This window comes from Vicugna pacos, chromosome 9, assembly GCF_048564905.1.
Source record: "Vicugna pacos chromosome 9, VicPac4, whole genome shotgun sequence".
In the NCBI taxonomy this organism is placed as follows: domain Eukaryota; kingdom Metazoa; phylum Chordata; class Mammalia; order Artiodactyla; family Camelidae; genus Vicugna; species Vicugna pacos.
In genome coordinates, this window is record NC_132995.1 from 67,411,006 (window position 1) to 67,437,738 (window position 26,733).

The 26,733-nt window shown below is 33.4% G+C and overlaps 1 protein-coding gene and 1 long non-coding RNA gene across 4 annotated transcripts in view; one reads left to right on the forward strand and one right to left on the reverse strand.

The window, feature by feature from the left end:
* Window positions 1–769: 769 nt before the first annotated feature.
* RNPC3 (RNA binding region (RNP1, RRM) containing 3) lies at window positions 770–24,566 on the reverse strand. Of its 3 annotated transcripts, XR_012075955.1 has the most exons (17): window positions 24,188–24,566; window positions 22,670–22,717; window positions 18,224–18,342; window positions 17,450–17,533; window positions 16,942–17,053; window positions 15,808–15,876; window positions 14,532–14,674; window positions 12,056–12,181; window positions 9,240–9,391; window positions 6,953–7,114; window positions 5,834–5,928; window positions 5,688–5,746; window positions 4,353–4,485; window positions 3,562–3,632; window positions 2,440–2,498; window positions 1,806–1,884; window positions 770–976 (listed from the first exon to the last, which is right to left on the reverse strand). XR_012075955.1 is itself a non-coding variant. In XM_072968106.1 (15 exons), exons 1-14 carry the CDS (start codon window positions 24,377–24,379, stop codon window positions 3,573–3,575), a joined length of 1,554 nt encoding a protein of 517 aa, XP_072824207.1. In that variant the 5' UTR covers window positions 24,380–24,566; the 3' UTR covers window positions 770–976; window positions 3,562–3,572. The 3 variants fall into 3 exon arrangements, 1 of the variants encoding a protein (XP_072824207.1); XR_012075954.1 differs by having other exon boundaries at window positions 1,806–2,498; XM_072968106.1 differs by lacking the exons at window positions 1,806–1,884; window positions 2,440–2,498.
* The window catches only part of LOC116281782 (uncharacterized), a 179,414-nt gene continuing 177,210 nt past the window's right edge, over window positions 24,530–26,733 (forward strand). The window contains exon 1 of the long non-coding RNA XR_012075956.1: window positions 24,530–24,617. This is a non-coding gene — a long non-coding RNA (uncharacterized lncRNA). The remainder of the gene's footprint in view (window positions 24,618–26,733) is intronic.

The window sequence follows — 26,733 nt, forward strand, 5'->3', positions numbered from 1 at the left end:
TGACATATTTAATCACCCCTTCCAGAGTCTTTCTTCATTTGGTTCTACCTATTCCTCATCATTCTTCTTTAATGTTTTCTTACCACTTGATAGCTAAGCATTAGCATGTTTCAGGGTATTTCTCAATTCTTCTAATGCCCATCTTTAAAATTTTAATTTACCTTATTTTCACAAAGCTATGAGTAAAGGGGAAGAAGCTGTGATTCACAACGTCATTTCAAGAAGACCTAAGTGACTCTATAGTAAAACTGTTACTATATACCCACAGGGAAATGTCGATCAGAACAAATTAAATAAAACATATCAAAGTTTTCCTACTTACATATAGCTGAAATTAATTTCACTAAGGAAGCAGAATAATTTTATGTGGGAAACATACCACTGAATGACATTCTGACAGACTGGCAGGCACAAATACTGAAGACTGAGTTAGGGCAAGGATACAAATTTCCTAACCTGCGAAAAATTCCCCACTACTAAAAAAACCAAATTTATCAACAGCAACAAAACAATCATCAAAATTCATAGCCAAACAAAGTCACTCCTAAAATAATTAGAAGAAATAAGATTACTATTAAAAAAAGAAAAGTATGTTAAATAAGTGACCGCATCAGTAGTATCCATGTAAGAATGAAAAAAGCAGTATTTGTAATCATAAAAGGAAAATTTATATTTAGTGTTATAAAATTATCTTTATAAGAAATTTTATGTAATTATTAAATTATACTTTCCTTGATTTATGAAACATAAAGAAAAATTAAGAACATAATTTTATTGGAAAGAAAATAATTTATTATATATGAGGAAGATGATTAAAATACTTGTGATATGTCTCTAATAAACTGATTTAAATGCATATAGATTTAATTTTTAAATACACTTTAAAAGCTGTTACGCACAGTTCCATAGTCCAGGTGGTCAATTTCGTCTCCTCAAAGTTGGAAAGCACTTGAAAAATATGAAATTCAAAAGGAACCTAAAACACCATAAAAATTCATTAAAAATAATGATTATATAAAACAGTACATTAAATTTTTAAATAACTAAAAGTTAAAACATTTATATTCAGAAAATTAGTGAATCATGTCAGTACAACAAAATTATAATTGTCTAAATAAACAGCTTATACAGAAACTGGTAACATAAAAAAAACACTTTGTGTCTAAAGAAAAAAGCAACAACAATTTCAGGATCTATAACTTTTGGTACTCTTAAAGTGACAATAATTATTAACAGAATCTGCATTGTTTCATAGTACTATCAATAGCAGGATTTAAAAGAAAGACACATAGAGGCTCCAATGCTTTCCCTATTTATTTTCCTACTTATAAAAGTTTAGACAGTTAGATTGGTATTCTTGGGTTCACCTTACCATTTTAATCTAACAAAGTAACATCCAAACTGATCAGTCCTTATAATTACTATGGGATCTTTTCAAATTAAATTCTTGATACTGATCCCACAGATTCTGATTTATCAGTTCTAGGATGGGAGTCTAAGGAATGTGTAAAAATCCTCCCTCAGTGGTTCTCAACTTGGTTGCAAAACTTTGGGAACCAAAACTTTGGGAGGTTTGAAATACCTAATATCTATGTTGAAATCCAGACCAATTAAATCAAGCTCTGGGGGAGAAATCCAGACGTCACAATATTTTTCAGCTTATTATTATTACAATTACTTTTAATCAGTATTTTTTTTTTTAAAGTTCCACAGGTCATTCCATTATGCAGCCAAGATTGAGAACCACTGTTCTGGGTGGTTCTAGTTATCAACTAGTCTGGAAACCACTGCTCTTACATACCTACCGGAATTATTTCTTTCCACTTAATGTGCTACCCTGAGTCAACGTTATGTCTTCTCCTCTCTGTTACCCTTTTCTTACTCCTTTTGTTTTGTTTAGAAAAAGAGAGAGGAAAAAATATTTCTCCTTACTACTTCAAAAGACATTTCAATAATAAAACCTCAGATGTAAAGTCTGCTATTCTTATTTGGAATTTACATTTAAATCCAGTTATTTAAACTTTCAACATATGTACTTAAAAAAAAAACAAAAAGCCCTTTCCCCAATCAAATTTTACATGTTATATAGAACACCTAAACCACATACATCATGAAACAAAGCAAGTATGTCACTGAATTAGATTTAGAAAACACATAAATAGAACAAACAAGACTAAAGTATGTGTTAAAGCAAGTAAATAAGTTGACTTGATTCACTAACTTTCCCTGGAAAAATTACATAACCTAAAGGACAGCATAGAAAATTCAGCAGCAAATCTAAAAATCACGTAAAAGATTTGTTTAATTGAAGCAGATAATTTTAGAAATATTTTGTTTCAATACATTGTAAAAAAGTATTGCTTAAGCTGGATCCATGGGTAGGGGAGAGACAAAACATTTCTAGGAAAATCAAAAAAACACTGCCCCAAAAAAGGATACAACAAGAAAGGATACACTTTGTATGACAGTGTTACAGCAGTATTTACGCAGCAATGCTTCTAAAGAAGAACAGCAGAATGCAGTTTAATTTTTTTCCTCACTTTTCAAGTTAAATTTACAAATAAATGACTTTTTAAAACACACACTGAAAATTGTTTATTTTCATCTGTTCTTCTAACGTATTTGCAAGACTTCTGACTACAGCAGTATGATACTGTACAACAAATACACTCAAATATTCAAGGTGCCTCCCAAAAGAAATAAACATTAAGCAAAATTTTCATATAATTTTTTCCGCTTAACCATCAGTAATTTTGGCCCATTTACTTCATGTTCTTTCAGCATACTAGGGCAGAGAGATTCAGACAAAAATTTAAAAAGGAATATATATACACTCATCTTTCTTAAATCAAACAATGGGACATAAGCTTTTAAGTTTAAAATGCTTAATTCTACCATTTTAATCACTAAATTACCTAAGTATGAATTGAAATTACTTATTTGAAAAACAAAAGACTTTGCTCCTCAAAAAAAGTATATATTTCTGTTAAGTGTGTAATTAGTCATTAGCAAGACAAATTCTCAGGTCCCACCAAGGTTAACCAACTTCTCTTGGCTCAGCAGATACTTTCTCAGTGTTAGCATTAAAAAGTCCAGTGTCTTAGAAAGCCTCTAATCACAGGAAAACTGGGATGATTGGTTACCAAGGCCCTACCCAACGCAGACCTACTGAAATCAGAAACTCTGCATGGAGGTTGAGAGAAAACTCAGTAATCTGTTTCAGCAAGCCCTCTAAGTGATTATAATACACATTAAAATTTAAGAACTACTCCTTTACTCTAGGAAGAAAAAGTAAATAAAGACTAATAAAGACACTTTGCCCTTAAAAAATTCATTCTACAAACTTAACTTTTACATACAAATGGGCTTTGTTCTGTGGTTATAATTGTGAGGTTTAATGGGCATTAACTGCATAGTTATACATACAAAGACAGAGACAGAGGGATGGATCCTTTAAAAACGTTAGGAAATACATGAATTACTATTCTATCAGGCTTTTATCCTTCCTTAATTTTATTCCAAGAAAGTTCTGTCCTTTTATTATTCTATCTCCACACTTACCTTACTAATTTTTAACATTTTCTTTTCCCATCTTTAGAATCTTGTTTTGGTCGAGCAGATCGAGCAAACTGCTAATATTTAAAAATTAAGGTTTCCTTCATAAACATGAAAGTAAATTTTCCTACATAATTATCAAGAACATCCTAATTTAGGGTAGGAGTACAGATTTAATTTATCTTTATATTTGTCCTTCCTCTTAGTCATTTGTCGAGTATTTGTTGACTGCCTTCTAGCTGTCCATGATCTGGGAAGAAGTAAAAAATTTATCTTTCATAGTCATTTTTAACACCTGGGCCTTTACTCCTTCATTTACAACAAGATTTATAGTTTGATTCTGCATTAACTGCTGAAAGTAGGATGGTTAAATGCTGCTGGAAGTAGGATCATTAATTAATGATATATTTTGGTAATTAAAGTCTTCAAACACAAATATGAATTATAATATAATAAAATATAAAATAGTAAAACTACAATGAGTCCTATCTTTAATGACTCCAAATGTACTTCTGGATACCGTAGTAGGCCTAGCATGAGTATGCATATACTATTAAGCTGTATTAAGTAAAATGTTTAGACTTAGCTGAATTTTAATAACCTCATATTTATTTTCCAATAAAAATCTAAATAACGTCATCTGGCTCAACTAAATGTATTTATAACTGAGTATTCTCAAGCTAGAATGCCAGTGGTTGAGATTTCTAAACGATAATATAAAAATTGGTTTCAATTATACCCTTACTCCTAAAAACTACACAGTTTTGAAGGATAAACTACATTAATTTGAAGGATACAACCACCATAGGTTTTCCAAAAAGAACATATCCATTAGCTTCCTTTAATGCTTTTGCTGCTGCTTTTTCATTTGGAAGTCCAATGAAAGCTTGTCCTTTCATGCGACCTTCTTTCATCAAGCGTATATCAAACCTAGAAAGAGGTCAAGAAAGAAAAGAATGGTTTTGACTCAAAGAATGTCAAAGAACTTTGATGAAGTGAATGGGAATGTTTAACAATTTAAAATTTTGCTCTTTCAGAATAAAAATGACTTTACTGTCTGATTAGCACATTAATTACCCAGTCTTTCTAAAATTTTATTTTATATTCTGTTCTAAAATTGAGCAGGCAATGTAAGTGCGATGATGTGCTTATCTTTTTTAGTTGTCTACAGAGAATAAGCGACTTCAAGGTCACACAGGTCATAGCTGAAGTTAAAGACAAAAACACAAACCAGATTTCTGTATTCCAAGTGTAGTCCTCTATTATTTCCCAGTGTACTCATTTTTGAACTTTTCAGGGGAAAAAACTATACTCAAAACTACTTTAAAAAAGACTGTAATTTACAATTAAAGTATTGCCTACCATTTAGACAGTCTATGAAACTAGCAAAAGCATATAAACTTTAAAAGTATGGAAAAATGGAGTAAAATTTTTTTTTCTCAAAATTTCATATGACTATCCCACAGGAAATAATTACTAATTTATCACTCTGATGTGTACAGCTTTCTTAATATAGAATTATTTTTCTTCTCTAATTCTAGTGGCAGGCAATATTAGAAATATGTATGCATACACATATGTATGCATTTGTACACATGATATATATACATACACACACAATACTTATATTTATATATCTATGTGATATACATATAAATTTCATATATTTTTAAAATTTTTACTCTTTTCTTTACAATCACGATTCAAAGGCAGGAAGAAGAAAAAGGGCCAGTATTTTGCACAGCCAGCAAAAGAAACTTTTGGTATCCTGTTAAGAGATATCTGTTACTAATGAGTAAAAAAAGGACAATTATAAGAGATGATGCTCCTTGTGCATGCCTATCTAAAAGGTACATAGTTCAGATAAGATTTTAAAAATATTAGTTTTACATGAAGATCCAAGCACAATTAACTAGTTAAGAGTCATTTCTGCTTTACCTTCATTCAAAAGTCTCTCTCTGTATCTTTTCTAATTTTCTTCACTTCTAATTTATATGGCCATGATCATACATACTTTGGAGTTAACTAATTAAAAAATTTTAAGGCACGAAATTCTACCTCCAAACATTAGTTTTATAAATCATTTATGAATCATAAACATAACATAATTTGCAAATATAAATGCTACTCACATTATCCGTTGTGTTTCTGATGAAAAGTCAACATATCTTCCAAAAATAAATTTAAGGTCCTAGAATTTCAACAAGGAACAGATTTATAAGGACATCCAGAAAAAAATATGTAAAATAATAAAACCAATTTATAAATTTCAACTTACCTTTTCTTGAACATGTCTAGCTAAATTCTTTACATAAATTCTACAGTTTGGTTCACCAGGTTCGTAACTTCTAAAAACCGAAAGTGTTTCCATTTCTTATATAAAAACAAAACAAAACAGGGATTTAAAATTGACAGCTTCAAATTTTTCAAAGAAAAATTATAACAACATTCAAATATAACTGTTAAATAGACAAAATAAGAATTATGAAAATAATAAAACCATAAAAATTAATGGCAATGTTACTAATGGGATAAAAATATCCATTAAAAATCTAAATGATAATATGAAAGTTAATTTAAAAATTTCAAGCATCTAGAGTAACTAAAATTTATCTAATAAAATATTTAGTATTAAAACTCTTTAAAGCTTAAATTTAAGTTGAGTTACTTTATCAAAAAGATTGAAGCAAATTAAGATGTTATCAATTATTTGTGTAATTGTTTTACTTAAAGTCAATCTCCCAAACTACCATGCACCAATATATTCAAATGTAAGATGAAGTACTCAAGTGTAATAATCAAGTATTTCAGACAAACTGGGCTTCTGAATCTCTATACAGCTACTCTTATTTAGTGTCAATAGTCTGTTCATTACAACTAGATATTTTAAGCAAAAATGCTATTTGAAAGTCTATTTCTCATTATTACAGGAAAAATTACATGTTACATGTCAATCTAAAACCCCTAAATATTTTCCTAAAATATACTAAAACAGGAAAAATCCATGTTTAGATATGAAATTCATAAATACAGGCTTTTAATCAATAATTAAAACAGTTTTTTTAGACAAACAACTGCTTTGCATACATCTCAGACATGTACTGTGATGGCTGAGCAACTATATCCAGAATAAAGAACTCCAAACTGTGGGTCACACTGAGCTAAGATGTCATATAAAAGTTTCAAGAATGAAAACAAAACATTTTTCTAAGCAAATATAGACTGGAAATATCGTAATGAGAGACACTTTCCTCCCTATAAAGAAGTACATCACCAAAAGCAGTTATTAAAAACATTAACTGGAGATATGTTTTGAAGTATGTGCTTTAATTAAGGTAAACAAAAGGAAAGATTTATTTTGCTTCTGAAGGGCCAAAGGCAGAATTCATGAAATTACCTTCTCTAGAAATTCTTCCCTTTTCCAATTCCCTTCTAGAAATACATTCTGATGGCATCTCATCAGAGTCTTCTTTAATCTCCTCTGCAGTGTTCAAATTTGGTTTTGGGAAGATTTTTCCAAATCCTGTACTGGATGCATCAACTTCAGTAGCAGGTACATCTAAGGGTTAATATTGACATGAGCCATTAAAAATTCCTTCCTTCAAAATAGTTTTTGTTTTCTATTTTAAATTTTTAAGGTATCTTTTAGCACTAAAATTCTTTTGGTGTTTTTCTCAATGCTTTGAAACAGAGGTAAGCAAACTTCTATAAAGGTTCAAATAGTATATATTTTAGGCTTTGCAGGCCATAATGGTTTCTGACATGACTATTCAACTCTGCCACTGTAACATGAAGATGAAAAATAGGACATTTCCATTTGGGATACTGAAAAAAAAAAAAAAGCCATTATACCTCTCCCCACCAAAAAACCCCAGAAAAACAAAAAAAGCCCCCCCCAACCCAAAAATAACTGTGGTCCTCCAAGAAGTAAGGAAAAACAAGTATTTGCACAATGAATTATTCATTCAATTAGGAAAAGTTAAACACATTGTTAATTTTTAATTTTAGATTTAGCAACATAATGGATTTCACTCAGAAAACATGAATTTTAGCTTCAGCAAAAATTAAATTGGCTTGGGGGAGAAGGTTGGGAAGGATGAGATTAAACATTCACTAGAAAAATTCTAGTGTACTACCTAAAAAAAAAAAATCCTAAAAAAGCTGTGAAAATGGTGCAAATAACATGCCACATTTAGGACTGTAAAAGTCTCCTCCTAATGTAAAAAAAAAACATTGTACAAACAGATCTCTTCTGGCCTAAAGACATCAACAGAAACACTTTTAAAATTGTTTTCACTGTTACTTCAGCATCACTTTACATTGATGCAGAATGGGATGATTGTGCCCCTCTCATAAACATCTAATTTCTTGAGTAAATCAAACTTAAAAAAAAGTTTGTGTCAAAAGCTGATTAACCATAAGAAAAAAAAATACAAAAAGAAAAATATAAAAATTGAAACAAACAAAAAAGGAGCTATCTGAAAGGACAATGCATTCTAACTAACCGTCAAAGAGATAGGAATTAAAACCAGTTAGTTTGTCACTCAGTATATTTGCAATACTTACTAGAACTCTATCCTATATTCACACAAGTGCTCAAAGATATATGTACAAAAACGTATATTCCAGTATTTTCTGTAATAATAAAAAAATGGAAACAACCTCAACTTCTATCAATAGAACATGATTAAATAAAGATTGATATAACTATACTATGGAATATTATGCAGCCATAAAAAGTAACCTATGATAGCTTTTTAACAAAAAGAAAGGGAAAATAAAATGTTTTTTATGCAAGTATAGAGTAAGATCTGGAAGGACTAACTTCATACCAAATTATTAACAATGGTTATCTCTAAATAGTGAGGAATGGAACAGTGGGGTTTGAGGTGTTAACTTCTGAAAATTTTCTATGCTCCTGTTTTGATTACATTTTCTATTATGTACTATTTCTGCAGTTTAAAAATTAAGAACAAAGAAATGCTATTATAATACAATATCATATTAATGTTTAAAATGAGCAGATAGAATATTTGTAATTTCAATACATTATCCTTAAACTTAAGAATAGTTATCTTGGTAAATAATCTTCCATGTCCTTTAAACAAACAAAAAAAATTACATAAAATCTACCACTCACAAGATTCACACTGCTTGTCTTCCTAACCAATAATACACTTATAAAACATGAGAACATTGCATTTAACAAGCTATGAAAAATTATCAATACAAAAAACTCTTCTATTTTTAGTGTAAACATCAGCAAAAATCAGGCTAAATTTCACCCTAAAGTTCATTACTAGCAAAAGGTAACAGTGACAATCTTAACCATTAAGCAACAATTTTAGTTATATAAAAAAGTTTAAAATGGGTAGTAAGGGTAAAGGAGGGTATAGCTCAAGTGGTAGAGAACATGCTTAGCATGCATGAGGTCCTGGTTTCAATCCTCAGTACCTCCTCTAAGAATAAACAAACAAATAAACCTAATTACCTCTGCCACCAAAATAAATAAATAAATAAATAAATAAATAAATACATAAATAAAATGGGTAACAGAAGTGCACATTTTAAATACAGTTCACAAACACTAGAATACTGAAACACATATGAAATTTAATTCTAATACAAAAACCTGATTGAGAAGAATTTTCACATAGCATATTAAAGAACTAAAATATGCTTACCACAATTTTGTTCTTCACAATTTTGTTCCTTTTCTAAATCTTTCTTAAATGCAGCTGGCATGTCGGTAGATATATGGAATTCAATTTTTTTACTACCTACAGGTTGTGGTTGATCAAAAACATCCGAAGGTAACAGCACTGGATGCAAACTGCTGTTTATATAAACAATCATAGCATTACTTCCTAACTGCAAAGAAAATTCTGAGTAAAACATTATTTTGTATTTATTTTAAATTTAAAAAGCTGACACTGATAAAGCACTCACACTACATGCAATGAACAAAGTAACTTACATTTAATACTTCAATAAATCCTAACAAATGTTCTCATACGAGTATTATTAAATTCCTACTTAGATAAGAGGTTAACGGATGTTAAGAAACTGCATAAAATCATTCAGTAAATGACAGAGACAGGACTTTAGGCCTATTGACTCTAAACTTCAGGATATTGACCAATATGCAAAAAACTTAATTCTATGTTTAATATAAGCATTTTCTGCACTGTATTTCTTATACTATATATTAAAAAGCTATGCTATCCAATGGAGTAGCCACATGTGACTAATAAGCACTTGAAATGTTGCTGTACTTATGCTCTAAGTACAAAATATACACCAGAGTTTAACAACTTTGTGTGAAAAAAAGAAATGTAAAATATCTCTATAACTTTTTATGTTAATTACATGCTGAAATAATACTTTAGATATAATCAATTAAATAAAATATATTATTAAAATTAATTTCATCTTTTAATATGGCTATTGGAAAATTTAGTTCGGTTTCCATTACAGCTGACTCTTGAAATACTCAGCGACTAGGGCCCCCAACTCTGCAGCAGTCAAAATCCCATATGTAACTTTATAGATGACCCTCCACATCCATGGTTCCTCTGTATCCAGTTTCATATCCAGGGATTCAACCAACCTCAGATCATGCAGTATTTACAGAAAAAAATCTGTTTATAAGTGGACCCACACAGTTCAAACCTATGTTGTTCAAGGGTCAACTGCATTAATTTTTAATTGTTCAGTACTGCTATAGACATTAAAAGCATGGGACTGTGGTGTCAAGACATATATAGGTGGTTAATATGCACATTATTTTAACATGAAATAATAATTTTAAAAACCCAAAGATTAAAGACCTTTCCTTTAAAAATGTGAAAGATTATTTTAACAAACTTCTTTCTCCATTTATGAAGTTACTTACAAACTCAAGGAAAATTTACCTTATAGAAAAGCTGAATGAATTTTAAATTCCAAGTAATGGCAATTTTCACCTGAGTAAGATATTAAAATACACAGAATTCCATGGCAAATAGGCAAGTCCAATTTCTGCCATAATTTCAAGCATCATGTTAATGCAAAATGTCAGATAATCAGACAAAAACGGGAAAAAAGGACAATATATTTCAAACAAAATGCCCAACAATGAATACTATTTCGTTGGCAATTTCTCTACTATAACAGTTTAAGACAGTTAATTTATATCTAATAAAATTCTTTCATACCCATAGCCCTGACCATTACCCCAAATCTGCGTATTTCCTGGAAAGTTTATCATAATATAACACAGTCTGAAAGAAATTCTTAATTTTCAAAAAATGTCACTGGCATTACAATGGTTCCCTCAACACATTCACACATCATAACCTAATATTTAAAGGCAGATATCCCCACATCCTTCTAGCTTTTCCTTTCATCATTTCTATTCCTATGCAACAAATTTTCTTACCTCTGGAAACTTCCACATTTTTATTCACACTGGCTATCCCTTCCCTGCCTAATTTTTGCCTCTTATCCTTCAAGCCCAGTTTAAATGTCTCCTCCCATTTAAAGTCTTTCCAGATTTCTTAATTGGCTGTGACCTTTCTTTTTTTTTTTTACAACCTTTCATTGTTAGTTGTATCTTTTTCTTATGTCATTTTATTATAATTGCTAATGCAACAGAAATCTGTGCATATGGCTTACTTGCCCCTAAGACTATTAACTCACTATTTGAAAAGATGGCATTAAGCTTTCAAAGTATGCTCCAAATCACAGAATATTAAGCAGAGAACTTATCACACATTCAATAAATATCTAAAAGGGGGCTTCTGTGTGCTAAGTCATGTGAACTTTTACCTAGGAGGGTACTTTGAAGTAAAAAAATGTTTGATATTATGTAATGGAGTTAGAAGAAGCTAACAATTTCATATAAACAAATTGGTGATGTCATCAAAACTGTAAATGCAGTATAAGAAAGGAATAATGAAAGGAAAGTAAATGAATTTTGTTTTGGATATCTTAAATGCCTATAAGATGCTCTTGAGTATGCAAATAGGAAGCTGGAAATGAAGTCTTTAGATCTCAGGAGGTGAAATCTAGAGATGAAGATTTGGAGTCCATTAGCTGCAACAGGTGAAACTATAAAAATCAATGAGATTAACACAGAATTTAAATATAAGAACAGAAGATGACCATAGACAGGAATACATGAAACACAGTATTTGAAAGAAAAAGCAGCAAGTGATAGAGTGAGTATAGGCACAAAATAAAGAAAATAGGAAGGAAAAGAGGAAAAGAGGCAGTAAGATGAGAAACAAAAAAGAATGATAATTTAAAATTAATCGTGGACAATTTCGAAACCTATAGTAGTCAACAGTATCAAGCGCTCATCAACTTTGAGAGAATTATGAATATTGTGAATATGGCAAATAAGAAATCACTGATAAACCAAGCGGACTGATGACATAAAAGCCAGCCTGAAGAATGATGTGAGTTAAGCAGGTAGACAAAATACATACAGAATCCTTATTTTATAATCCAAAGCTACCTGTGTGAAGCAGACGATGGTGTATTCAACATATCCTTTATTTTTCTCTTTTTTCTCACATGGCGCTGCTTTACTGTTTTTGGTCTTTTGGGCTGAAGATTTGCTAGTTCCATTAGTTTGGTCATTCTACATTGGAGGAAGAGAAAGTGAAAAAGATTTCTTTATGTAGAAGCGTAGCTATTTACCACTGTTTGTATTAAGCTTAAATTTGAATTTAGGTTTATAAATTATAAAATGATTTGTATGGTGTAAGTATAATTTCTAAGCCATCAATTACGATATAATCAATTTGACAAAAGTTTAAGTTATAAATCTCCTTCCTCAACTTTCACCTTAGTTTGAAGGGATTGGGAATTTACTTAATGGCATTTAGTCAACTTTTAAAGACATGTTTTATTATAAAAATTGTTAGTTGCCCAAATGACTGAACTTTGATGCCAAATGTTCACCATTTATACACTAAATATAATTTATGTAACTTTATTGGCCTTTCCTTGACTGATATTCAAAAACATTATAAACATAGTAAAGTTATTTCAATTCATATTCTAATTATTAAAGAAAGCCTGGACTTAAGTACTTTTATTTAAAAACATTTTGTGCATAATTGTTGAAGAGTACCATTATATAAACAAGATAACTTACTTGAGAAATTTTAAAATACTACACTGAGGTAGCTTAATCAGTCAAGGTGTGACAACTGATACCTTGTAAACAACTTATCTCCATTATGAATATGAATGATATTTAGAATAGATCTTGTCTAGGCTTTCTGGTATCTTCCACAGGATCAGATACAGTGCTTCCACAGAGCAGAAGTTCAAAAACTCTCTCTAGAGTTATATTTGTGAAATTTGAAAGCAAAACAAACAGTAAAATGCAGTGAAGAAGGAGAGCGTGGTTAAAATAAGTTTCAAACCTTTTTCCTTAAGCAAGGAAAAATGAAAACATATGCTATAAATTTATAGTCTCTTAACAACCGTGGTTTACCACAAATTTCATGAATAAATCGTTATATGAAACATAGGTCTATATTCATAAATAGCTCACCCAAAATATACTAAGCCTCTGTAACAGTAGAAGGTATATATTAGGTAAGTAATCAATAAACATTTGCTGAATAAGTAAGTAGTAGCATGTTTTATACTATTTCCAGAAGATAATAGAGAGGCATGAAACCAGAGATTTGTTCATGCAAAGGCTTTGTTCTGATGACTCAAGATAAATTAACTGAATAATTCCTCACTACACCCCTAAATGGAAACCTAAATAAGCAAACAAACAAACAAAAAAATGTTTTGGCTTATCTACAGAAAGTATTTCTTATTACTATCATTATTCTTATAAAGAAAATACAGAAAGTAAGTAATTAACTCATTGCAATACTCTACCTTGTTCTTTATTTAGCAACAAGTTACAAAGTTAGTCTATTAAGAACTGCCAGCCTTCCTAAATGTCTCTATTCAAGACAGATGTTCTATTTGCTCCCATTTTTGTAGCTTCAGTCCCACCTATACTTTTACTTTAACTTTCCGTAGAAGGATAACATATATGGAGCCACTACTTGTGGATATTGACTCAGTAAGAGTCAAATTGCTGTCAATTACTTGTGTAAGTTACCCAGGTTCTCTGCTTGGGTTTTGACTCATACTGACCACTCCTTCTGAATCTGGCTGTTTGTGTGCATACATGCCTAAGATTTCCATCATTTGCCTATCCAGGTCTTTTAGGCTAGGGGTTGAAAAATTATAGCCAAAGGACCAAATCTAGCCAGCTGCCTGTTGTTTTTTTTTTTTTTTCCTTTTTTTTTTCCAAGAGCAAGATTTGTTGGAAAAAGCAACACTCATTCATTTAGGTATCATCTATGGCTGCTGTCCCACTACACCAGAACTCTTTGGCCCTATACAGAAAATGTTTAACAATTCCTGTTCTAGACTATGCTGTGGATTATACACCTGAACATTATTAACAGTCTACTGTTCTTTGTGAAAAACATAGTACTAAGTGGACCCTGAAAAAAAGCTGAAACCAGAAGGCAAAATGTCACCTGGTTCTATCTCATCTAGGAATGTGCAAGTCAAGTGACTCAAATTTTTCATCATTTGGCACATGCCCATGTCTGCAAAAGACCATAAAAGCACTGCAATGATTGATTTTGAGGTTACAAATAAATTGTAACAAGTAGGCAAATTTACAAATACAAAATCAACAAATACTGAGGATCAAATGTACACTGTAATCGTCAATCCAAAAAAGTACTCATAATACAAAAATTTTCCCTTAGGTCTTGATATCTAGTCTCAGGCCTTGATAGCTATTATGTATGCCTTGAGGGGTTGGGGTGCCAGGGAATGGACAAATTCTAAGGACCCCAAATTATGAAAAACTATAAGAAAAATTAAGACAAGCAAGAGAATCTCTTTCCTCTATTCTATGTTTCTTAGAATCTAAGCAAATATTATTTGACATTACAAACCTCTGACGGTCTTCATCATCACTGCTTTCATATTCTGATTCTTTACTAGATAATTCCTCATCTTCATCTGGCAAAGGAGGTTCCTCTGGTGGCTGAGGAGATGCAGGTGGAAGAGGTGCATGTAATGGCATATAATCTTCATACTAATTGAAAAAAAACAAAACAAAAATACTTCAGCAATCTATGATGTTTATAGACTAGAAAACCATTTCCATTCAGATACATGATTCTCAAATATCTCTACCTCACGATCTTCTTTTACACATTCAACACAACTTGAATGAACACCTGACTTGGCAGACTGATCACAGTGATCACAAATCTGTTTCTTCTTCCTTGGCACCTAGCTGGACTAAATTTCCACACCTCCCTTGCAGTTAGATTTCAATTACGTTTTAGCCAATGGAATGTTAGCATAAAAAACTCCCACACATATAATCCTCTCTTTCTTCTTGATTTGCAAGCTGCATGGTAATGTCCTCACCAATCTGGGAATGCACAAAGTAAAGATAACTTAGGTCTTCTGAATGACCCAGTAGAGGAGAGAATCATTCCGCCCTGCTTTTGGAATGGACCTGGCATGAGCAATAACTCATATTGTGTTAAGAGACTAAGATTTGAGTTTTGTTAGTAACAGCTAGCATAATCTTAACTAATATCCCTGCAATGTGCCAATGAGGTGTTGATGTTACAAAGAAAAATTATGAAGCTAATAGTGTACACATTAGAAAAGCGCCAATACACAATACAAAAGCATTTTTTCTATTTAAATGTTAGCCCTCAAAATAATTTCTCTTTGCTGTTATCTAAAAATGTACTAAGAGTACTACAGCAAAACAATAATTAAAATTATTCAAGAGTAGACATAGCCCATGATCTAAATTATTGATAGATTTGCATAGTACATTCTAATTTAAAAAATCAACCTTTCTTGTCTTCTGCAAATGTAGTATTTCAGCAATAAAATCAGAACAATGAAAATTTTAGACAATTCAGTTGTTAAATGTAACTATCTTACAGGATGACACAATGTTCGTCAAAGGACCAAACAATAACACTAGCAGAAATGATGGCCTCTATTACCAAAAGCATCTCTTTATTGTTCTGGCTTTCCCCACTTTCAGTTCCCCATTTGACTATTATATTAACTTTACATTTTTTCTTTATTTTCAATACACATTAGAGGTCACTAACACAATGTGTAAAAATTTAGCATCAATAATCTCACTTCAGGAAGACAAATTTTGAATCTTAAAAAATTTAAGAGCTTTCTTACCATGGGAGGCCGTGCAGTAATTGGTCCAAAAGGTGTGGGCAAATTCATTTTATTCATAAGATGAAGCACCTTAACGAAAGCAGTAAAACATTTAAAATCAAACAGAAAAATGATTCAACTCAAAGATGAAAACTTTGCAGTAACACTATTGATTAACTGAGTGCAAAGGAAGGCCCACCTCTTGCCTTTATAATCCCAGGACAGGGCTAAACTGGTACATCTCAGAAAATTAGCCCTCCTAAAATGCTTGATAATTCTACAAACACTGTTATTCTCATTATTAAAAATGTTATGTTCTTACAATGTAAAAGTCTACTGAAATGTTATTTTTCCCCTTATTGTGAAATTATGAAACAAAGAGAAATATAATAAAGAAATAAACGTCTATATTTTGCACTTCAAAGAAGTATCTTTTATTGTCAATACTCTCAAGCATTTACTAAGGGTCCACTACGTCTTTTTCTTTAAGAAAGGAAAAGGTGTATGCTGACATAACAATTACCAGAAATTGTATTTCCCAAATTAGCTTATGTTTTAGTATTTTAAAAATTAAATATATTAATTTGTTTATGCTATAGTTCATAAAAGCTTTTACTTTAATGTAGTAATTATTTCATTACCTTTTGCAATGGACTGAGTGTGTTTCCTTCCAAAATTTGTATGTTGAATCCTAACCCCCAATATGATAGTAGTAGAAGGTGAGGGCTTACGGAAGTAATAAAGTCACGAGGGTAAAACCCCCCATAAATGGGATCAGTGTCCCTTATAAAAAGCACAACAGAAAGCTTTCTGACCCGCTTTCAGCTATGGGAGGATAAAAACAGAAAACAGCCATCTACAACCCAGGAGAGGGCCTTCACCAGAACCTAACCGTGCTGGCACACTGATCTTCAACTTCCAGTCCCCATACTGTGAGAAATAATTTTCTATTATTTAAAGTCACCCAGTCTATGGCACTTAGTTACAGCAGCCTGAACTAAGACACCTTTAAAATATTGAAATATCATTGTCTGCAACAATTAGTCTGATTAATACTATCATTTTTTAAAGTATGCAAATTAGTATGAAAAACGGGGAACATGTCAAGTTATATCAGTATTTACTTTCAGGAACATTTACTTTGATTCTACTTACCTGTACATAGAACTTAGGCACACTTGCCAAAGCATTTACTATGTTTGCTAGGATTGTGCTTGAAGGTGGTGGGTACATATACTTGAGGCATGAATTTAGAGGAAAAGTCAGCCTAAAAAAATATTTTAAATGTTTATTATATTTTAATAAATTTCGTATCAATAACTCATCTTAGGTAATCTAGAAACATACAAACTGCTCAAATGATTCAATAAATCTAAGAGTACTTTGTTCTTAACAGATCCAAATGAGTACATTTAAAAAGAAACTTGCCTTCTGATTACATTATAGAAAAATATGGCATTTCTTATCAGAGCTTATAACTGAACATTTTAAGGAATCAGATTCAGTGACAAACTCTTAAAGCTCAAAATGTTTAATAAATACATCAAAATATTCATCATGCATAATAAAATATCCTTTGAAAATTATTTGCATAACCTCCCCTGCCACCCCTTACCCAGTACAAAACCAAAAGAACAGTGAAATACAAACAAAAAATGCTCACCCATGGTTGGGTGCAATTCCATTTTCTACAGTTAAACAACCAAGTTCTTTCTTTTCTTTATCATCTTCCACAGGATCATCAGACCTAAGAGATATAGAATCAAAGTTGATTTTATCTTAAGAAACAAAATTAAAAATTGCATACAAAATGGACATACTATCTTTTGAAACATGGCATTATGAAAACAGTTTCACAATAAGTAAAACTTTGAATTATTTCTTAAGCAAATGGAAAAAAATATCTATTCCAGATATATATAAGGCATGGCACATTTTCATTTACTCTTCACATCAACCCTACGAAGATGGTATGATAAATCTCACTGAACAAAAAAAAAATTTGAAGCTCACATGGTATAAAATAGTGGCACACAAATTTCTTTAATGAACATCAATGAGGGCTCGTTAAAAGTCAGGTTGCTGGGCCCTTGCCCTCCTCCCCACTCTCAACTCTCTAAATCTCTGATGCATACAAGGACTTTGTATTAGTTACCTTCCCTCCACTTAAAGTTGAATGCTTTTCAGTCTACTCTCTTACCACTATACATTGATTAATTCTTAATATTAAATCAAGTTAGGTTCCTAACGCATAATTAGGAACAAATAAAGATATTGCTTTTATGTACCAGATTCAGCAGAAATGTAATCATTTACTGTTTCAATTATTTACTTGCTAGTCTGAAAACAATCCAAGAGCAATACAACTAATAATTAAAAACAAACAAACAAACAAAAAACACTTTACAATGTCAGGAAAACCTAACTATCTACATACCTTTTCTTTTTTTCAGTGCCTGAAGAGGGACACGGTGAATGAACTCGATCTTGCTCTTTTGCAAATTCAACAACTAAAGTATGACCTAAAAGTTTCAGCTGATGCAGTCTTGTCAATGCCTTCAGTGGGAAGACCAAGAGTAAAAAGTTTGATAACTGTGCCAAAAATTATTTGCTAGAGACCATATACAAAAAAATTTATACATGTTTTTCGTTGATGCTGTTAACATTCCCTTGGCATTTCTTACCCAATTCTAATCTCAGGCTTCCAAAGCCTTTATTACTTATTAAGGGATTGCCTTCTATCACTTAGCAAAAATAAGATCTAGTTAAATCCAACTCTGCTTATACCCAGGTAGCTAAAAATGGTCAGAAAAACAAAAATAATGAATTGAACTGGTCTCACTTCAAATTCACGACCACAACCATCAATCTGAGGGTGAAGCCATAGAGTTATACATTACATTCTTAGTTTATATTTTTCTACCAATCTCTAAGACAATATTTTGTACTTTCTCCTCCTTCCTAACATCACAATAGTCCTATACCATTTTTTTAGCCCAGGACATTACTTTCTACTCTGAGAAAACTACAGCAACTAGTAGAAAACTTTGTATTTTCCACTGTAACTCCCCATCTACCAGCATCTGCATCCACACATTCTACCTTCCATCTATTATCACATAATAACTATCAATGTTTTTATTTAAATCTAGTTGTTTAACTTGTATACTAAATCCCAGCCTCTCTTCTATCACCCTCTGGAATTATACAGGGGGTGTTCTTACCTACATTGCTAATTTTCTGTCCTCTAATAGATCATTCACATCAGTATAAAGATACACTCGTTTCTCCCACTCTAAATGTATTTTTTCTTCACCTACTGACCCCACTTACCACTGTCCCCTGACCCTCTTAAAGTACTCTTGCAGTAAAATTCCTTAAGAGTTATCTATATTCTCTATCTAAAATTCCTCTCTTCCCATTCAGTCTCAACCTCACTTGAACCAGGCTTATGCTTTAATCAGTCCACAGATATGGCTTGTCATAAACAATTCTGTACTGCCACAGGAATGGTCAACGCTCAGGCTTCATTTTACTGCATTTAACACAACCACTCCCTCCTTGATAGATGTTCTTCATTTGATGTTTAGACACTATCGTTTTCTGCAGTTTTTTTCCTAGCTCATTGATTTCTGCTCTTCAATCACTTTGCTTACACCATCCCACATTCTTAATGCTGGCATACTCCAGAGGTCTATTAGTGCTCCTCTTTATCTAATCCAGCACCCTAAATTTAAATACCATCTCTGTGCTGATGATTTCCCAATTTATAACTTCAGCCCAAACCTCTGTCCTTAAGTCCAAGGACATATATCCAAACTGCTGGATAGCTCCCCTTAGGTGCCTAACAAATGTCTTAAAATCAACACTTCAGAAACTAAATCACTAATCTTCTCTCCCCATCCCCCTTCAAATGTTCTCCATCTGGAGCCTTCCCCATTTCAGTTGATAGTAACTCCCTTCTCTCATTTATTCATGTCAAAAATCTTGGAATCATCCTAACACCTCTTTCCCACGTTGCATATCCAAGACATCACGAAATCCTGTTGGCTTCCACCTTCAAATTATATCCAGACTCTCATTACTTACCATCTACACTGCTACCACCATGGTCCAAGCAACCATCATCTCTGGACTGAATTAACAGTATAACATTTTAACAAATTTCCCTGTTTCTACTCTTCTCTGTCTTCCGTCTATTCAACACAAAGGGATTCTTCTATATGTTACTGCTTTGCTTACAGTACACCAGTGGCTTCCAATTTTACTCAAGAGTAAAATCTAGGGCCCTTAAAGATAGACATGATATAGCCTCTTACTTCTCTGATCTTGAATGCAATCATCTCCCCTCATGTTTTCTGCTTTAGTCACACTGGCTTCTTTGAACATGACAGGCATGCTCCCAAGAGCCTTTGTTCCAGCTACTCCTCTTACTAAAATGTACTTCCCCCAGATATTCCCTTAGCTAACTTCCTTCAACTCCTTCAAACTGTTGCTCCAACATGACCTTAACTACCTTAACTACGGCTTAACCCTTCCAACCCAGCACTCCTGATCTTACTGCTTTCTTTTTTTCCGTGCATTTATCATTTTCTAAAATACTATACAATTTACTAAGTTTATTATCTTTGGTCTGTCTCCACTTTTGAGAATGTGAGCTCCAATGAGGGCATAAATTTTTCTTTTATTCACTAATATCCCAAGACCTAAAGCAGCACCTAGCACATAGCAGGCACTTAATATTTTTTGAACAATTGGAATTTAGGCCTTAACTGGAACTACAATTTTATTCTACTATCTTTATGCATCTTTATTTGACTCTATTATACAAAACAAGTTTTTAAAAGTTTCAATAATTTTCAAGTCCCTAAATCAACTCCAGAACTCTTCACTATCAGTGAACCTTTAAACTGTCTGAAATACAACTGAATTGGTTCAACATTCTTCCTCTCAAAATGGATGTCACACATTCTCTTCAAAGTTATGGCTTTTAATTTTTAATGTTAACTCATCTCCCTAGCTCTCTCAGCTACTTAAACATTTCTCTCCTTTTGTTCTAAAAACTGTCAGTTAAGTACATTCTAGCCTAAAAGCCCTATTACTGCTACTACCTTCTAATTTTCTCTTCAACACAAACATTTCCCAAAGATAATGACTGATTCCACGTTCTCTCCTCCAAGTTAACCTTGACTCTAAAACAATGTGGTTTTCATTACCATATTTTAACTATAACTTTTTATGCTAGATTTCAAAGAACCTTTTCTGAAAAGAAGCTTCCTATACTTACAAAATACTTATAAAATGAATGTCTTCTATAATCCTACCCTCAGAGAAAGACATTTATTATTCAATTGGGTGTAGAGCTTTGTCACATTTTATTCTATTCATAAACCAACATACATAGTATTAGTTTTCCAAAACTCCAGGGCTGCATTATACATAACGTTTTGTATTTTTATTCATGTACTCTATCTTAGTTACATTCCTTATTAATACATATTCATTTAACATCATTCTCCTATAGCTGTAGTCCAGTTCATGAATATATAATTTAAAGTGTCCCTTCCCCTTATTGAGAATTTGGGTCATTTCTATCATTTAACAATAAAAAGTACTTTACTAATAGACTGTGTTCATTCTTCCTCTTGTGTCATCACAGGATCTCATCTTTTTAAAACTCTCCTCTCTTTGCATTCATTAGAATTTATTTTCTGGTTCTACTTCCTTTTTAACTTCTTCCTCCCAGCCTTCTTTGCTGGCTTGTCTTCCTTTGGGCAACCATATCCATGAAGAAACTCCATTTTAAGCCTTGTCTCAGCTCTAGATCCATATTTTAGTTGTTTTTAAAATATTTCTAAATAGCCCACTGACTCCTCAAAGTTAACAGGTGGCATGTGAATTTATTACCTACCTTTGCAAACATCCTCTGAATCTTGCCCTTCATGTCAGCTAATGTAATAACCCAATAACAAGACCCAAAAATCTTCAAGTATTCCCTCTCTCTGAATCACTACATCTCCAGGGATCCCAAGACCTACAAACACAATCTCTGCCAAATGTTTATCTACTTCTTCCTTTGTCTTCTTACTGCTTTATTCCGATCCTTTCTCTTGTCTTTGCCATTATAACATTTCTCTTGTCTTGTTTTTCCATTTGGCCTTTCTACCGCTAATCGTTGTCCACATCCAATCTATTACATGAACTCTACTAGGTATCTTTCACAGACCTAACCATATTATTGGTCAGCTCAAATGTATCGAGTGCTTTAATACCTACTAAACAAAATTCAATCCTTCCCTTCCTCCCCTTCCACTCAAATTTCGACTCAACCCATCTTCCAAGTCCTATTCTATTTCAAGTCCTATTTCTATTTCAACCCTTAGTTTTTGCTCCACTTAGAACTTTCCAAGCCCCACAGCTTTATTTTGCATTCTCCAAACCAGGAAGGCCCGTTTTCTTTTGAACTAATCATTAAAGGTCTGCCTCAAAAGCTATCTTCTTTGCAAATGATTCCCTAGTTTTATATATATATATATATATATACACATATATGGATTCTCCTTTTAAGACTTAAAACATCGTGTCCTGCAACAGTTACAGAGAGTTATAAATCTCTGCATCCTTTAGAATTTGCTTTTAATTACAGATGAGATTACAATCCAATTTTAATTTACATTCTAATTAATCTACTAGTCTTATACCCAAATACCTAAACATTGGGTAAAATCTGCCAACTGACAAACCAAATGTAGCCTATGAGGTTAGGTCTGGAAATACAAACCATTTTCCTTTTAAAAGCTATAGCTTAACATTGTTTCATTTTTGAACTAAGATCAGATAATAGAAAATTATAGCAACTTTAAGAGAAAAGAAAAAGTCATACCTTTATAGCTGCTTTTTCATTAGGGAAAGTAGCAAAAGCTGTATGTTTCTGAAAAAGAATTAAGGTACAAATTATTTCAAATATAATTTCAGTTTCTCATAAGGAAGTTTGATACTATACTAGTTGACTAATTCGACACATTAATAAAACACATAAAAGGATGGGAAATCGAGATTATTCAACTGATTACTAATTTCAGTACAGTGCTTTTGAATCCGTTTTGGATCAGATTTCTCTGAGATGAAAGGTATGTGGAATTCATATAAAGCTGTGGATATACACACACCATGTTTTACATATATTTTCAAATAGTTCGACACTCCATTAAGTTTAAAAACCCCTACTATACACAGAGGATCACGCTTAAATCATCCAAAAAGTAAAAAATATCTTCCATCTAAAGATCTAAATTTTCCACTATACAGCCAAATGTAAAGTTTAAGAATGTTCACTCACAGAAAATTACTCCTGAAGTGCACATTCCCTTTGTGTGTTTTCCTTATAATGAAAGTTAAGTGAGAGGAGTCTCTTTTCAAATATAAACTGTTAAAATATTTTTAAACTATCAGAAAAGGAACATAAGTCAAAAGTAATTGACTCATTATGCTAAGAAAGAGTTCTTGTCAATTCTTATTCAAGCATTTACAAGTTGTTTGAGCATACTGCATAACTAATTTTGTCTAATCTCATCCAAGAGGACACCATTAAGTGTACTCAAACTGAACCACACAGAATATCTGCTGGTATACATGACATTTAGATCAAAACTGGTCTTTCTTCTAACTCAGTAACTCGCAACTCTGGCTGCATATTAGAATCACCTGGGCAGACTTCAATCACTGATGTTTTGCCCCGTCACAGACCATCTTGCAGAAACGTAACATCACCATTACTATTTTAAAGGTGAGAAATCCATATAAAGCATCTTCAAGTATAAAAGAAAATAAATCATGTACATTCCTGTGCTAGAAATTTTAGTAGTCTTAAAATATCGTTCCCTAAAAGATTCCGTCGGGAAAATTTTATATAGAACAATTTCACCAAAAATCTAGGAGAAAGCCTGCAACTCGTTTACTCAAGTTACTGACTCCTGTAGTTTCTCCTCTATTTTGATGAATGTCTTAACGCTGGCTTATAAATAAACCAAGATTTTAAAATAGTCCTTTGTTACAAATTTCTGAAAGAACTCGAGTCTAACAAATACCTCCAAATTCAGAGGTGTTTTGAGAATCTCAGGATGGGTGGGAAAATGGAATATAACTGAGCTTATTTTCCATCCTTCTGCTTTGCCTTTCTCATTTGCCCTTTTCCGCAGCGCGGCGACGAACCAAGGCTGGAGCCAATTAAAGCTCGATTTGGGACGCAAGTTATTTTGATAAGAGGGAAGCCGGGGAAGCCCCCACTACACAAGCGCATTTTCCTCACTCTTTTCTGTCTTCTTCCTTCTGTCAGAACTTCCCCTCCCCGGGTCACCAGCTCAGGGCCTTCCCGGGAGGCTTGGGACCTGCGCGCCCTTACCAGTCGCCCCTTGTCGGACAGGACGCGCACCGACTGCGCCCCGAAGTACTTCAGCAAGTCCTCTTTCTCCTCAGCAGTCAGCTCGGCTGGCAGGTGCCTCACTAAGAGGGTTCGGTCGCCCCGCGGCGGAGAAAGCGAAGCAGAGCTCTGGCATCCTCTCGACATGGGCAGCGGCTGCTCCGGGGCCGCCATTTCCCTCAGAGAACCAGCAAAGCCGTCCTGAAAACTGCGATAATCAACAGAAGCTGAGGTAAATGAGTATTTTTCCACTTCGCGCTAAGGATTCTGGAAAACAAAGAAATAACGCGAGAGTTGGTCGCCTTCTCGCGAGACCTGCGCACGGAGGGGTGCCGCCTCTTCGGAAACAAGTTCCTCAGACCGAATGAAGAGGTTCCACAGAGGTGGGAAAGCACAGTGATACACATTCCAGGTAGTTGCTGAAAGTGTTAAAACCAAAAATTCCACTGAGGGAAGCGTGAGGATTTAAAAAGTTGTCTGAGAATGTAAGAGGGATTCTGTCGTGCTACGAAAGGAGTAACCCACGGGCAGAAGGAATGACTGCTGCGCATGCGCGAGCGGGGAGCGGGTCAGGGCGTGGCGCCTGCAAGGTGTGGTGGTGTGCTCGGCGGGTTCCTCATCCAGGCGGGCAGCGAAAGTGCTCGCGTTGGCTGGCGGGGACTCGGTGCGGGAGTACTGGGTGTGTGCACACAGTCCACACAGCGAAGTCTGGGAGAGCAAGTTCTTTCCTCCGCTCAGTAGCGTCCAGGTAGCCAGGCGAACCAGTTTAAAGGAACAAAACGTTGAGTTAAAAACGTGTTTTGTTTTCTTGAATCTTAGGACGTTTAGCGGCCTGTTATGTTCTGGCCGTGTTTCGTTTCACAGAATTGAGGGCTTCTAGGGAGAGACAGGCTGATATACGTCCCCGCAACAACTCTAAAGGGTACGTTCTGCTCCCTGTTTTACAGTTGAGGACACTGACGGACGTGTGAGGACGTTTAAGTCACACAGCTGGTCAATGACAGAGCTGGATTTGACCCTGCTTATGTGACTGTACTTTACATTATTCTGCCCCATTTCTGAGTGGAGTGAGGCAGCCTTATTCCATACAGTGAGGGCCTGAGGAGTCTGGATAGAGGTATTATTTCAGGTACAGCTACTACAGTCTACAGGTTTAAGATGCCTCTTACTGCTCTTTTTATTTACTAAAGATATAGCAGTAAACTATATATCAAAACTTTGGCTCCCATGGAAAACTGGTTAGAAATCAGGAGAGGGACAGACATTAATAAAAACTAGGAAAACCGCAGGTAATTCCCCCCCAGCCCCAAAATGTCATGTATGCATTATCAGATCATGAAGGCCCTGTGAGTTAGTTTGGAGTCTTGATTATCTGAAGAGCAATTGGAAACTGACAGATTTTTTTAGTAGAGGGGTCTGCGCATATGTGTATATGTACAAAGTGATTAAATTTTAGATGTGAAAATTTCTCTTTGGTTGCAGAGCAGAAAAATGGAGTAGAAGCAGGAAGAGCAGTTGAGCTACTGCAGTAGCCCAGGCAAAACACATTGTTAGAAATAGTTTGTTAACAGATATGGAGAGAATGAACAGGAATTGAGATATACTTTGGAAGTAGAACTGATAGACTTGCAGTGAAGAAGGGTAATTACTGATAAATTTGGGGGTTTTGGCTTGAGCCCCAAGCTGCCCACCATCTAGGTGGATGATAATGTCATTTACTGAGCATGACAAGAGTGATTAAAGTAGCTAAGTTAGGAACTGAGGAAGGAGGAACACATTCAGTTTAAGGTACCTATTCCGTATCCATGTTTCAAGTAGGCAGTTGGTTGTGTTAAGTATGGCATTCTGGAGAAGCACCAACACTGGATACATATATAGCATCAACACATATAATATTTATATTCAAGGAATGAGAGTGTAAATGGAGAGGAGGGGGGACCAGAATTGATCCATGGGGCATGCCAGTGTTGACAAACAGAGAAGGAAGAACAAGACAATCCTTTCTTGGCACTTACATCCTGGTATTAAAGACAGGCTAAAGCATGCAGGAAAGTAAGTAAATGAATTCCTTTTGGAGAGTAAGAATTTTTGGGAAAAAAAAAAAGAGCCAATGTAGAGGTATAAACTGACTGAAGAGGGCATGCTACTTTAAACACTATCCTTTATACTCTTTTTCCTATGTCTCTTATGGTTAGTTAAATGATTAGCATATAGTAGACATATAAATATTTGTTCAATAAATGAATGCATGAATGGATTAACTTTAATATTGCCACTGCCTCCTATGGTCAAGAATTATTACATGGGTCATCAAGGTAAGTTTAATGGTCTTTATTATAATTGAGACATCACAACTCCTCAGTGAGATAGTAACATGACAGAATTTTATCTCTTTACCTAATTGCTTTTAGTTGTACTCAATTAAATCTGCCATATCCTTCCCTTGACAGTAGGTCAGGTAGATTTCATAAAATGTCTTAGTTACTCTCAATTACTAACAATCCGAATTGGTCTCCCCTCTTAATCAG

What these genes read in the sequence shown, in the direction of transcription:
- RNPC3 (XM_072968106.1), bottom strand. Translation starts at nt 24,379, where the DNA reads ATGGCGGCCCCGGAGCAGCCGCTGCCCATGTCGAGAGGATGCCAGAGC. An exon ending in TGTCCGACAAGGGGCGACTG is followed by an intron (nt 22,718 to 24,187) that starts GTAAGGGCGCGC and finishes ATTCTTTTTCAG; the next exon opens with AAACATACAGCTTTTGCTAC. An exon ending in TCAGAAACACAACGGATAAT is followed by an intron (nt 4,486 to 5,687) that starts GTGAGTAGCATT and finishes ACCTCTTTCTAG; the next exon opens with GTTTGATATACGCTTGATGA.